We start from the raw sequence: 14,645 nt of genomic DNA, 5'->3' as shown, positions 1-14,645 counted from the left end.
CTGCTTCAGTCCATCCATCAATTTTCCTATTTAAAATCACAGGATTCATCTGGCAGGAAACTAAAATAAATGAGATTTTTGTTAGGAGAAAGGTCGTTCTCTTCTCTCCACAATTTGAATAGGTGGGCTTGTGAGGATCCATCATGTTTATTGTGTTCAGCTTCATTTCAGTGCATTCTGTCAGGACTTAAAATAGGCTTGTCACAGGGGAGATTTACATAGAGGCACAATCAGGTGCTGAAAGGCTTAGCAGCAACTACTAAAGGTAAACAGAAATAAAAGCGGCAAAGCTAAAAAAGATTTAAAGATTGGGGTTTGTTGGTGAAAGAAAGAAAAGCAGCACAAAGGCAGCCTGTGGGGAAGTTACAGGTCAGTTGCATGAAGCTAAAAAGTCAGAGTAGATTTGGGAGGCCACACTGCTAAAACTGAATCTTAAGACCATTGTTTTGAGAAAATGTGTCTTGCAAAAAAAATCCTACCAAGTTTTTCAAAAGCAAATTAATATTAGTTTTAGAAAACATGGTGATTAAAGATGTTTTCTTAAAATAATAATTCTTGGTAAAACCATTTTTTGTTGCTTTTTTAAACAAAATCTGCCAACGTTTTTGACTTATTTCTAAGGAGCCTGTTTTTGCAGTGCAGCTTATAGTTCCTCAAAATATTGTCTCCATAAATTTAGACTAGATATGATTGCGTGGTCAGAACACATTTTCTGTTTCATAGTTCTTATACTTTCTGAGGGATACCTATGCAGAGGAACATGAGTGGAGAACTGTGTTGTTTTGTTAACTTACATGGCTCGGTGGTTTAATTGTTGGTTTGGGAGAAAGGAGAGATGTCTGGCTGGTTGTATTCAGTAGAAATTGTTAAATTGGCTAGCTATTGTGATTGCTTGTTGCTGGCTGAGTAGCAACTTGCATTTAAAGAGCTAGAGATAAGAGCGCAGACTAGGAGGCGAGCGGTTCTGGGATGCCAGAACACACTTTTGAGTCTTCTCGCTGTCGTGGGCCTAACTAAGAGAAAAATACAATTGTTGAGAGCGTGCCCACCAAAGACCTATGACCTGCTTGCACTCCTACACCCACAACTGTAAGATGCTTTTAACAGACGAAAAATTGGGCTGTATCCAAAAAACAAACTAACTAACAAAACTCTATTAGAAGGTTGTTTTTTTCTAAATCTCACTGAAAAAGGTACTTTTTCAAGGATATTTCAATTCTTCTTAACCCCTTTTACATCAGCTTTAGCTCCAGTATGTACATTCTTCTGACTACAGTAACTCTTCAATCGTTTATGCAATTAATGTGATTCCAGCTGATTCTGTGACAGAGAAGAGCAGCTTCGACAGTAGTGAATTGCTCACACAATCCATGTAAATAAGGGGATTTGGCTGCAAAAAGAAGAGGATTGCGCCGTTACAGTCGTAAAGTTTTGCATTTAGCATTTTTCCACGTCAGAATCAGCTTCAGAATCAACGGACTCTTGTGATATTTAGTTGTCGACGGCGACAGCTCCAGTGTTAAAAAGGAAAGTAACTTAAAACACACTGAGACAACAACAAAAAAAAGCATTTTTTAGTTGTCATGAAACTTAAACTTATTTGGACATTAACCTTTAATTTGTCAGTTATGGTTGCTTTTAAAAGAAAGTGTTTCATGTATTTACCATCAACAAAGTCGTCGGGCTTCTTGCGTTTCTCATAAACCACAATAATGACCACCAGGATTATAATTTCTGCAAGCACTCCCAGGAAAGGCCAAAGCGGTGCAAGATGGCTTCGCACTCGTAGAATAGTTTCCTTGGTAGTGTTTCCAACCCTGTTGGTAGCATTGCACTGATATAATCCAGGGTCTGTGGTTATATCCAGGTTTAGTATGTTGAGCTCTGTGTAATTGTCTCTGGTAGTGATGAAGAAGCGTCCAGTGGTGTTATCAATGTCCTGAAAGACAACAATCATTCCTGACAGTAAATGAAACTGAGCCTCTTGGGGTTTTGAATGCTGAGACTGTGAGCACACTTACCTTGTAGAGAGCTCCGTCTACTTTTTGCCATAACCAAGTGGGATGTGGGTAACCCACAGATTTGCAGTACAACGTCGCATTTTCCCCCTCGTTTTTATTTTCACTTCGCTTGTGACTAATGACCTCTGGTCTTGCTGTAAAGGTTAGATGAAAATAAGATTCGTTACTGGGTAAGGTAACAGGAAAAAAGACACAGCAACAGAAACTGTTTATGTGTTTTTTAGATGCAGTTTTGTGTGGATGTGTAGTTTGGATCATCATACAAACTAGGAATTCAGCAATTTACCTTTCCTATGATTAAGTTCAAACCTCAATCTTTGGATTTCAGATTTACAAAACAACAAAAAACCCTAAAATCTAGAAAAATCCTTTTTGTAATTTAAAAATAAGAAAGCAATTATGAAGAAAACACTTTCAGTTGGCTAACACTAAGCCTGTGTAATGTAATACAACTACATAATTAAACTGTCTTGCACTGACACTTTCAATGTAAACAAGCTGGTGTGCTGTAGGAATGCAACAATTCATTTTCCCCACAATTTGGTTCATTGATGTAACGTAGGATTCGGTTTTAAAATAAGAATTGTGGCATCCCTAACACATACTATTTAACTCCTTTGAAAGGTTAAAAATCAGAGTACAGAACTTAATTCTACTAATTCAAAAATAATTCAAAAATTTGTTTTTGTTTTGACATTTTTGTTTTGGTTCAACATAAGATTTGTGTATTAAAAAACAACAACAAAATCCCGTAAGAAGTCAGAAAATAAATTTTTGTCATTGATAATGAGCATGTAATAATGATGAAAACCCTTCCATTGGCTTATACTAAGCCTGTAAAACAATACATAATAAATCCATCTAATACTTTCAACACAAACATATTGGTATGCAGTAGGGATCTAACAATTCCCTTTTCACCCATTTTGGTTCAATGGTGCAACATACGGTTCATAACATACAGAATTGTGTCATCTAATGCACACTGAATATTTAACTCCTCTGAAAGGGTTAAAATCAGTGCACAGAACTTGATTTATCGATTTTAAAAATAATTTCAAACTTCTCCTGGACTTGTATTTGTCTTGGTGTTCTGCATTAAACTTTTGAAAAAGGACACATCAGTGGGAGGGAACCAGCTTGATGGAAAGATTCCTCCATATGTTCCCAGTCAGCGTAATTCTTCAGTGACTTCCTCAAAAGACACTGGTGGAAATGAGCTCTAATCCGCTAAAATTCAGCTGAGATCAGTGAATGTGCTGATAATGAAACTGAAGCAGAGGCTTTGGAGTCAAAAAATAAAATTCAATCCAGGCGTATGGCAGGAAGCACAGCTTCCTACTGACATATCTGCAGAGCAGCTGTGTGAGACAGACTCTTTATTTAATTCTACACAGCACGAGATAGATAACCATTACTGCTTTCCACTTATCTTCAACATAACAATATTTTCTTTCATGCTACTGAGACAGATAAGGTAGAAGCCTGGAGTGGGCATTTTTCAGCTGCGCGTGGTTAGCAGTGCGGGGGGGGGGGGGGGGGGGGTGTCTGAGCTCTGTCGTGACATCACGCCACTCTAATTATGGTGTGCACGTGCTCCCTGAACACGGGAGTGGCTAAGCTCATCCTGACTGTATTATGTCAGTGTGTGACTGACAGCGCACAGACAAGCCTCGGAGTGGTGCTAAAACCGGAAGAAACCTCCATTTCACACTCCTGACTCCGATTGTTAAACTCTGTGTGCGAGACAGCGCTCAAGTGACACATGAATCTCAGAAAGATGAGTGGAAACGGAGCAAGGGCCAAGCTGTCCAAGAGATTTTTTAAGGTGGTCAGGATGCCGCCTAGTGTTGAGAAGCTGTTAATCAAAGTAAAAGTTTATATTAAATTAAAAAAAACGTTTTTTTAATTTAAAAACTCTTTCTCAAAATGAAAAACTGCGCGGTTTATGCTTTCTAATCACAAAATGCGCTTTCAATTTAATAATGGATATGAGCTCCCAAACATTTCATTAATCTCGAGCGTATTCCAGACAATAAACTTCAGTCCTGCCACAGAGATGACTAGGACCGCATTCAGAGCCTTAATCCTACAACATCACAGAACCCTCCATCTGTTGCCTCTGAGCCGAGTCCTGCAAGGATGAGCGTGCCAAGGACACTGTAGGCGAAGGATCTCAGGGAACTGCTGCCAGACGCGCAGTGCAAAGCTGGCGTGCTTTAACAGTGAGCTTGCTACCTGGGTCACAGAAAGATCTCAAATGCCTCAATACTAAAATAATAGCAAAAAATAATAAATGCAACATTTTGTTTCATCTCATCCGTTTAAACACCTTAAATCAAATCCCTGCTTTCAGGTTTTAATATTCATTTTATTTGACATTTTCTCAAGTGAAACGTCATGCATCATCAATTTTTTTTTTACCAGCGTTGCAAGTCTAAAAGACTGCGCCAAAGCCTAACGACAGAACCATTCAGTTTGAAATGGCAATGAGTGCTGTCATCTCCCAATCCAAGAGAAGCAGAGCACACACGGTCATCATCTATGTTATGCAATCAGCCAGTGCTTGAAGACAGCCGCAGAGTAAGAAGCACGGGCATGCTCAGTCTGCACCATGGCAATTTACTACTCCAAATTGGCTTTAGAACTGCACAAAGAGAGTTTGACTTGTCTTTTCTTAAAGAAGACTACTCGTTCAAGCTGATGGCCTCGCAGTTTGTCCGAAAGAGTTCTTTGGTTCACCTAATTGATATATATTTAGGTAAATGACTGCAATGTGCAAACGTTACCGACCCTTTTAATATATACTTCTAAGATAGAACTTGAGGCTTTGCGTTTCTAAGAGCACGTACAGAGGCTGTCTAATTTGCTCCACTCATCTCGGTAAAAGCTGGGATGGAAATCAGCCTTAGGAATTCTCCATGTCATCACTACTGTACTTGATGAGCTCAAACATCTTTGTCAGCGAGGACTCTCTTCAAACAGCTCCTGACATTTTTACTTGATGCAACCATTAGGAACGCAGATAACATCAATGTGGCAACATAAGACAGCTTGATTAAAGAAAAGGTTTCTGAGAATTCGGCTATAAATATTAGAAAATAGTTTAAAAAGATTAAAAATGCTCAGAAAGCTTACCTTTTACTTCAATTGTTGCATTTCCGTTTGGTGCCATGTCAAATGTGTAAACACACATGTACATCCCTGAATCATCAGCCCGTGGTTTAGTGATGCTGGAATCACACATAAAACACAAAGAAAATATGATTCCAGGAAAATAAACTACCAGTCACCTACCTGGTCTGCAAGAGGGCAAGCAAATTAAGACATCTGTTCTCAATTTAGTGCAAGTAATTAGTTTCGACTAAAGCAGTGAAAGCCTGAAGGACCTGCAAGTCCATGGGAGACAAATTAAGCTTTTATATTAGAGAACAGCAGCTCTCCTCGGGCATTTTAGCTTTTAGGTTGGGAGCATCGGAGATGCAATGTGACAAGGAAGTGACCAACTGGTTTGGTCTAGTGGCTAGAAAGAGTTGATGTGTGTGTGGAAGTGGACAGGAGCTTTGTGCTTCAACAATACTTCAAGGCAGAAAGAACCAACGCCATTTTAGATATTCCTTACTTTTTATTGACTTTTTTGATGTTAATGTATGTATATATATATATATATTAAAACACCAATTGCAATCACTAAAAGAAAATTTGTATAAAAAAAATTAACAGGAAAAAAGTACTATAATATTAAGTCATTTACACATATTTACTATTTCTAACCTCGTGGGTATTTTTTAACAGTGGTTAAGTAGTTTTCTGTCTGCACAAACCAAAAGTAAATGTATAAAAACAGATAAATGTAGCATAAATGCACATTTCTGTGTCTATTTTCAGAATTTGCATGAATTCAAAGGAAAAAAAGACATTGAATGAGTTTTCAATTTTAACAAGAGCTGCTGAATTTGTGATGGAAAAAGCTTTATGAGGACATCAGTCACAAAGCAGACCTCCTTGTTTAAAAATCACACTTTTCAAGCCTTCATTTTATTTGCTAGCAGTTTCAAACACACTCATCTACTGTTCTTCTATTAGTGGGAAAAACACCACTACCTATTAATTATTAAAATGTTTTTGGCTTTCCTTGAAAAGAGCTACTGGCACTTTGCACGGCACTTTTGACGCAGCATGAATGAGCAATCCAGCCTTTGTGCAACCTGTAAAACTATTGTGTGCATGTGGATATGGGTAGAACAAACATGAGGATCTATTTAAAAGATCTGATCAATCTAAAGAAAGCTGCTACTCATCCAGGGGTTTATCCACTTTTGCCCAACAGTGGCTGGGAGAGGCTCCAGCAACACCTTGATCCCTAAAGTGATTGAGTCGGTTTGGAAAATGGATGAAGAAAGATGCATAGAAAAAAAGCCCCAATGGTAAGGGTGGAAAATAGTAAAAAAAAAAAAAAAAAAATCTGCTACATTTGCTTTATATCAACTCTGATGTTTCCAGCAAGGAGGTTTTTCCTTTATTTTATTTGTCTATCTGAAATTCTGTCATTTAAAAAACTCTTTAGAACTTGCTGAGAGAGAATTTCACAGAGACAAGTCTTGAGTCTAATGATATCCCACGACACGCCTACAACAAGTGCAAATCTTGAAAACTGTGGTCACCTGTGAGTTGTAGCCCTCTGCTCCGTCCGCGTGTTTGGGATCTCTTGCCCGTTCTTCATCCAGAAGCTGTACGTGTGTGGCCAGTGTGCGGTGGTGAGGTTACAGCGCAGGACGACCGGTTTGCTCGGGGAGTCCAGTGGCAGGATGATATGCTCAGAGGCATTGATATTTGGTTCTGGAAGACAAAAGACCATCAAACATGATCTCAGAATTGGGGCTCAGATCTGTTATATTGCTTCCTCCCATGCTGTAGTAGCTGTAGGCAGCGTGCTGTTTATAAATGTTCTGTGTAGGAGGAAGCCTGTGAAGAGAAGTTCACACAACAAATAAGTAAAGAGGAAAAACAAGAGCACGTACGCCTCAGAATAATATCTATCTGCACAGAAGAAATGAATAAATTAGACAGAATTTCTTTCTTTTTATTGACTATGAATTGCAGCAGGCATGTTAATGTTGCTGTAATTAAATAATATATTTCTTTAATCAGTTTGAGAGATTAACAATCACAGCTCTAAATTATTATTCATTTCCTTAATTTCCAACTAGAATTTAAATGATAAAAATTGGACTTTTGCTGTGCAGAACCAACAAGATATAAATCAAATGCTTAATAAGGTAACTACTGTAAAGTTGGTGTTTCTCCACGTCTATTAGTTTTGTTTTCTGCCTTTTGACATTTACTCCCCTTTAGTTGTGGATGGATTCTATGTCACTGTATTTCAGTCCCTTCTCTTTTCAGCTTCAGGTCACAGCGGGCTGATTGCCACACCTGCACCACGGTGAATACTCCACCCAACAGCAGTATATGTTTCTTCAATTGCCTTGGCTAGACAGCTCCAATGCCTTCTTACAGGTGAGGGCAGAAAAATAAGTTGAAAGATTTTACTGCTGAAGTCACAAAAGAAACACTGGTTTGGTGGATAATCCAACAATAATGATAAATGTAAATGGAACATTTATGGAAACTCCACAGAGAGCACTTTTTATGACCACCGGATGGTGCACAGCAGGGGCTTTTGCTTATTGTTCACCACCTTTCAGTCTTTTTCCAGTTGTATAGTTTTTAAGGCAGAAAAGAAATTTGTCTGCAAGTGGATGCATCACAATGGAGCAAAGCAGGAAACTTATTGCCCACCCAGCATATTTTCTACGTCACAAACACTAAATCTAAAAATGCTAAAGCAAAACCCACAACTAAACTTCATATATAATAGAATAGAATATGAATAATTATTTTATACTCATACACTACAGTAATTTTCCGCATAAAATAAAAGCCGTATGTATCAAAGCTTTAAATATTTCTTTCTTTCATTCTATGAAAAAAACAAAATACAAATCTAAACAAGTTTAAAAATGTTCCTGATTATACATGTTTAAGAGATTCTTCTTCAGTATGCATTTCCAGATTTCCGTCCTTTGAATTTTTGTGTCTTCACTCAACATTATGCACATTATTTGGTTTGCATGAACCACTAGGAAGTAAAGGCTGGAGATCTGTGGGTGGATTACCAGGCTCACATTCTTCCAATGGATGTGATTTAAACAAAGTTGAAATGAATGTCTGCCCCGGGCTGATGATGTAACACAAAACAGACCTTTGCTATTGGTTTTACAGCAATACTAGGGTCTGGTTCTCAAAGATGATCATGGAGGCAGTGGGTGTCATCCAACAGCAAGGTGCCCTCTGCTCTGCCTTTGATTTGTGAACAGGAAGTCCTTACGGCATTGCCCCTCCCCCTCATTCAGGGCGGGCCAATCAGGGCTCAAACGGAGCTCCCGAGGGGAGGAGTGGGGAGAAGAAGCATCATAATCCTACTACAGACTGCTGCTGCAAAGCCACCGGCAAAGCAGGAAGCACAAAGGGGCGAGAGAGGCTACCGGGACTTGCAGTTGACTTCTTTTAGCATTCACAGTAACCTCTTCCTGTGGATCTGGCTGCTGAAACGCTAAGGGGATAGTTCTCCCCTCCCCCACCTCCTACAAATCTCTTTTCCTGACAAAGCAGAGCTACATCTGCTATTAATAGAATCACTCAGACATGTGCACGTACTCAACATGAGGTACATAAATTAACATTTGGAAAAAACTGCTATTTAACCAGAAGGTTGTTTGTAGGACACAACAGAGAAGACGGTGACTGAAGGTTGAAGAGAACATCACCGGATCCCTCTGGAACATTACTAAACGATAAACAACTGTCTTTACTCGATCATTGTATTGGTAAAATTCTGATTCAGATCATTTGTAATAAAGATTTTTGCTTATCTTAAACAGTTATATTGATAAAGATTATTCTATTTTCTAAATATTTTTTTTTCTCACAAAAATCCCATTATGCACTATTAATAATATACTTTGGACGTCTTTATTTAAAATAACATTTTTTACAAAATTACCTACTGCCTACTTAAGTAAACATTTTTATATGTAATTAAATTTGAAAAATGTTGGTACCAAAAAAAGTATGACTGAACCAAGAATGTATGGATAATTATGGATAATTTCCAGACAGCTTTTACAGCGCCAAATCGTAAACAGCGTCGCACGGTTCTGCCTGGTTCACACCAGAGTTTGTTTCCAAATACTTGACAAAGGCGAAAGCTCATCGAACCTCAGGTATGGACCAAACAATCCTGGGTCACTTGAAAACTGGAGGGCCAATTCACTTGCAAGTTAAGTCTAGTGCAGTTCAGCAACAGTAAATTAATTATTAACATGAAAAAACTACTTAAATCTCAAGAATTGTGAAAATAGGGAGCATGAGCATTAAGGCTTCTTAATATGTCATTCCTAAAAGACGAACTGCTCTTCCTTTTTGTGCCTTTACTCTTTCAGGGGTTTTGCCTTATTTCAACAAGGCTAGCTGTTGTAACTGTGTGGTATTTACTGAGTTTGGTCCATAAGGATGAAAAGCAAATCCAACTATACAAAAGTGTGACCAATTTTGGTAGTCTCCGCCTATTAAATTGATTCTAAATGTGAACAAGACCTCTCTTACATATAGGAAACAATACAAAGGTGATTTTAAATGCAGGCTTTTCGTTTTGTCCAAAAAGGCTTTGAAAAATATTTCCCTCAGTCTTTTTTGTGTTTTGTTTTATAGGAAACCTAAGAAAAACTTTCAAACCTGAATATGAAAGTACAGTCAGCTCAACTAGAAGCCTTTTGACAAAACTATTAGCAGAACGATAATTAATCTGTACTTTTTAGATCACAAGAACAGATAAGGAAGTAGATTGTCTGCCACGTTGCCGTATGGAAGGAAAATCTCTTTTTATAGAGATTATCTTTAAAGGAGCTCTTTGCAGAACTCCAACTGTTCTTATTAATCAGAATTCCAGATTAACATTTTGTACAGAGTACAAACTTAAAAAAAAAATTGAATATCCTTTGAAGTTGAATTTGGCAACTCAAAACAAACTTATATCAACTGCTGGAAACAGACGGGTTTGGTGTTTGCAATACTTTTTACAGCATCTTAAAAATCCACATACAATGTTTTGTAAAGTTGTGCTTCCAGCTCTTAGATATCAGTCAATGCAACTGCAAACATTTGCTTGACTTAATAAATCAGCTCCTCACATCAATTTTTAACATTAAAATTGCAGTTTTTAATTTTATTTTATTATTTAGCATAAATTAACTACTATAGTTATAGCAGTCAACAGTAATAGTTATTAGTAAATTATAAGTAAATTTACAATAGTTATAAAAATATAATTATTAGTAGTTGTTTTAATGCATTAATAAACATAAAAATACATTTAAAAATAAAATGCAACTAAACAAAGAAAATCAGTTTTTGACAGGTTTTTGAAAGAATACATAAAGGCTGTTGTGTATAGCTCCTAATATACACAAAATAATATACATATACATGTATATTCAAAGAACTTTTATTTATTGGTAATGACAACGTTTGATGTACCATGGTTGAAATATGTTCAATTGAAAAACAAAAAGCAGAAGTATTTTTGTTTAACCTTTCAAAGCCTCACTTTATGTTCCTTTAACGGCCAGAGCTTCGACTTATGTACGGACGGGAAAAAGCCCAAGTCACACCCACTTTGTTTGAATGTTTGAGTATAAAGTTGAAAATTAAACACAATTCGTGGGTGAGAAGGCACAAAGTAACAAGGTGCACACGCAGAAACAGAAAAAGGAGACACTCCAGGCCCCTGTGTGGTTCTGTCCTTTATTGGATTACCACACCTAAATTTTAACGTTTACTTTTTGGAGAGGAAGATTTGACAGGAGGAATCACTGTGGTACACCTTAACAGATCCCTACTTGTGTCTTCTTACAATTCCATTTACACTGTGCCCGGAGTGAGACAACATAAAAAACTGCATTACTTTAGCTGACATGCAGGGCTTGGAAGTAAATAAAACGATCAATGTAATGCAGCAGACACCATGGTGGAGGAATATTTTACAAAAAGAAAACCGAGGAACACGAAAAAATGGTACAAAGAAAATAAAAATCTTGAAAAGAGTAAGACAGACTAACAAAACCAAAAAAAAAAAAAAAAAGGTTTGGAGTGTGAAACAAAGATGGCGACTGATGAAAGTCCAAGGGTTTGTGGGGAAGGAATTGTCAGGGAGGCTGGGAATTTACTAGAGAAAAACCTAAAGTTTGACTAAAAGAATCAAAACACACTTTTTGCAACCACTGGCATAAGAAATTTAAAGCATTTGTTTCTTTTATTATCTTAAATGAAACTAAAATATAGTTATTATTGTTTTTTGCCTTGCCAGTGACTGCTAAGTTGTGTGTTGATTTTTGAGGGATGCTTGATCATCTACAGCACATAGACCACTCACTTTGTAGAACTGTAATGGTGGCCTGGGCACGGATCCAGGTAATGGCAGGGTTTTGTCGGAGGTCATTGCGATTGGGGTCATTGCTCGCGCGACACTCATAGGTCCCAGAGTCCTCCAGTGTGAGGCGAGTCATGCTGAGAACACTGACCCCATTGGTACCATAGGCAGTGTTAATGGCTACCCGCCGCTTGCGTGCTCCGTCCCACAGCTGCTTGAAAGAATCAGCTCGGTTGACTTCAGAGTACCACCACTGGATCTCTGGAGGGGGTTTCCCAACCACCTCACAGTACAGCTCAAAGGTGTCCCCTGTAAGCTTAGTCTCAGACAGCGGTGACTTCACAAATCCAGCTGTGGAGGAGAAGATGACAAAGAAAAGTTGAATTCTACATCAATGTTGTCATGTTTACATGAGATAGTAAAAGGAGAAAAGGATGAAGGGTTGCTAAAGACATGATCGAAAAGTAACCTTAAAAAACATATAAAGTAAGAAAGTCTGCTCTTATTCATTTCTAGGTAAAATGGTCCAACCTGACAACAGAAAAATGCATGTTTATGGTCTAGACCAGGGGTCCGCAACCTGAGGCTGAGGACCCACATGTGCCTCCTTCATCCATCCATTGTGGCTCCTAAGCTTTAAAGAAAAATGCTAACAATTTAAATAAAAAAAAAAGAAGTCGAAATTGTTGTATAAAGAAAATTATAAAACTGTTATAATTCCATTACTGCAAATATTTAAATGCTACATGTTATCAATAAGCGTATGTATACGTATAATAATGCATTTTTATAAAAAGTGAAGTGGGGCTTAGTGGTTCATTTTTTTAATTTTTTTTTTGGTTCATTGGTTCATTTTTGATCAATAAGAAAATTTTTAGCATTAAAGGTTGTAGACCCCTCGTCTTGTCCTGATACATAGCGCATGCAAGTGTTATTGACCCATCTGCAAAGATTCAAACTTTGTCCAAACAGCAAGATAGTAAGATCCTTAGCAGTTTTCTCAGAGTTAAAATGTTGAGTTTCAAGACGGTGTTTTACTTTGAAAGCAATGGGAAATTCTCAATCTTGTCTAATTAATCCATCAGCAACATCCTACAATGTGACAGTTTTTATCATATGTGCTGCATACTGTATGTACATTAACCAACAAGCAATATCAGTCTTTATTGACCCATTGCATCATACTATTTATCCTGCTGTTATCACATTCCTGGGTTTTATAGCAGAACATGTTAGGTGAGAGGTGCTGCGCAGCGTGGACATGATGCCAGTCTGTCACAGGGTTAATTGATACAGGCAAATTAACAGGTTTACACCCACATCCATGCCAGAAGAAAATTCACTGATTCACACAGCTTACATTTCACAATTCCCAGAAAAGAAACTGAAGGAAGGCAGCTGCCTGCAGATGCTAATGATTCACATTTCTTGACCTATTCTTCTCTGAATCAAGCTAGGTCAACGTGATGTTGTAACGGTTACATAAACCTTTTACTCTTCAGACATGCTGCTTCTGAAGAATGCATCAGATTGCTTTGTTAAAGGGTTTTCCTGAATCTCTCAACTAAAATTATTTATTTAAAGACCCGTCCGTTCATCCATTTTCTTAACCTGATATATCCCTTTCAGGGTCATGGGGTTGCCGGAGCCTATCCCGGCTGTTGGGCGAAGGGAGTGTACACCTTGGACAGGTCGGCAGTCAGGACCCACTCTGATGAAAATTGTGTTTATGGTGTTTTTAACATGTTCTTGTTGCTTTTTACTCATGACGGAGGACATATATCAAGAACATTAAGCTCAAAATTGCATTTCTAAGTATTTCTTTATTCAAATCATTGTGAATCAGGAGGAGAGTGTTTGAAAAGCTTGTATGCGTGATGTAGAAGCCACAATTGGCAAGCCACAAGCTCCTATCTGCTCCATTCTGATGCATCCACTTGCAGACAAATAGATCCATGTACGTCTGTCTTTTTTTCTCATTACAGCTGGAATCTGGCACAAAACTGTACGGCTGGGTAGCTCCAATATTACTTGCCATTTTCTTGTTGCACCAATAATGTTAGTCTGGGGTTGTAAGGGGCTGTAAGCTAGCAGGAGAGTGTATTAACAGATGGATGATGGGGCGGGATTTCTCCTTGCAACAGTTCCCCTCACAACTCAGAGGTGAATTTTTAATGAACTCCTGCTGCTCTGCAGAAAACAACACAGGTTTTTGGATTTTGGGAAAAAAATTGAATAATTATAGTTACAGGACCGCTTAGAAGCCTTTTACAATAGATCAAAAGATAATCGGAGTGGGACTTTTAAATGGATTTTTGCCACAAATATAACTTGAATCCTTTTTTTCTTGTGCCAACATGAGATTTGGGGAAAAACTCTCAGAATTAGGTTAAAAGTATTATCTTTAATCTTTAATCAAGGCTTTGCTTAATTTTCAAATGACCAGTGGATTTAGCTGTGTTAAATGGTTAAAGCCACACCAGATAACCAACACACTGAATGAGTCTTTTATTTCATTATTCTGCCTTCAAATTAACTTTGCAGCTGCAATAGAAAACCTGTGAAAGCACAGGGTCCAGAACACAGCTCTTTCATTGAATTATTTTTCGTGGAACTCGCTGCCTGCCAGCCTCTTATTTGAATAAGACATGCTATTGATTGGAAAATGAAATGATAAAAGCCTTATCCATCCATGGGACCCAGAGGTTTATGAAATATTACCGCAGCCATCTTGCATCTGAATGCTCCGTGTAAAATCTGTGAGTGTGAAATATGAGGGACTCTGAACACCGGAGGAGGGGCTGCAAAGTGGGATGATGACACCCCTGGCAGAGAGGCCCATAAAAGGCGATGGATGTTCTTTCCACTGAACATGCGATGTAGAGGAGAAAGAATCTTTCACAACATTTTGCTAAACAACCTTTGAAATATTAAAACAAAAAAATAGAGCTTTTAAGGTAAATGTAGAAGATTGGGCTGAGGTCCTTCTCAAAGCTGTGCCATTTGCATTTTGCTCTTTCACGATAAACTATGTACCGGTAATTGGACATCTTCCTTTTCAGTTAGTTGAGCGTTTGAAAGAAAACCATTTCCACAACACATCTCTACACAACTTGTAAATCGTTTTTTCTGTTCTA

At 37.9% G+C, this 14,645-nt stretch overlaps 1 protein-coding gene across 1 annotated transcript in view; it reads right to left on the bottom strand.

The window, feature by feature from the left end:
* Positions 1-14,645, bottom strand: part of nptnb (neuroplastin b) — a 36,016-nt gene that overhangs the window by 8,383 nt on the left and 12,988 nt on the right. The window contains exons 2-6 of the mRNA XM_004067429.5: positions 11,512-11,859; positions 6,686-6,860; positions 5,160-5,254; positions 2,022-2,155; positions 1,666-1,939 (exon numbers count right to left, since the gene is read on the bottom strand). Coding sequence (XP_004067477.1) covers positions 1,666-1,939; positions 2,022-2,155; positions 5,160-5,254; positions 6,686-6,860; positions 11,512-11,859 — 1,026 coding nt within the window. The remainder of the gene's footprint in view (positions 1-1,665; positions 1,940-2,021; positions 2,156-5,159; positions 5,255-6,685; positions 6,861-11,511; positions 11,860-14,645) is intronic.

The sequence above is a fragment of the Oryzias latipes genome, chromosome 3 (assembly GCF_053564925.1).
Source record: "Oryzias latipes strain Hd-rR chromosome 3, Olatipes_Hd-rR_3.1".
NCBI lineage: Eukaryota > Metazoa > Chordata > Actinopteri > Beloniformes > Adrianichthyidae > Oryzias > Oryzias latipes.
Note: the sequence above shows the minus strand (reverse complement) of the source record. Positions and strands in the feature narration are given on the sequence as shown.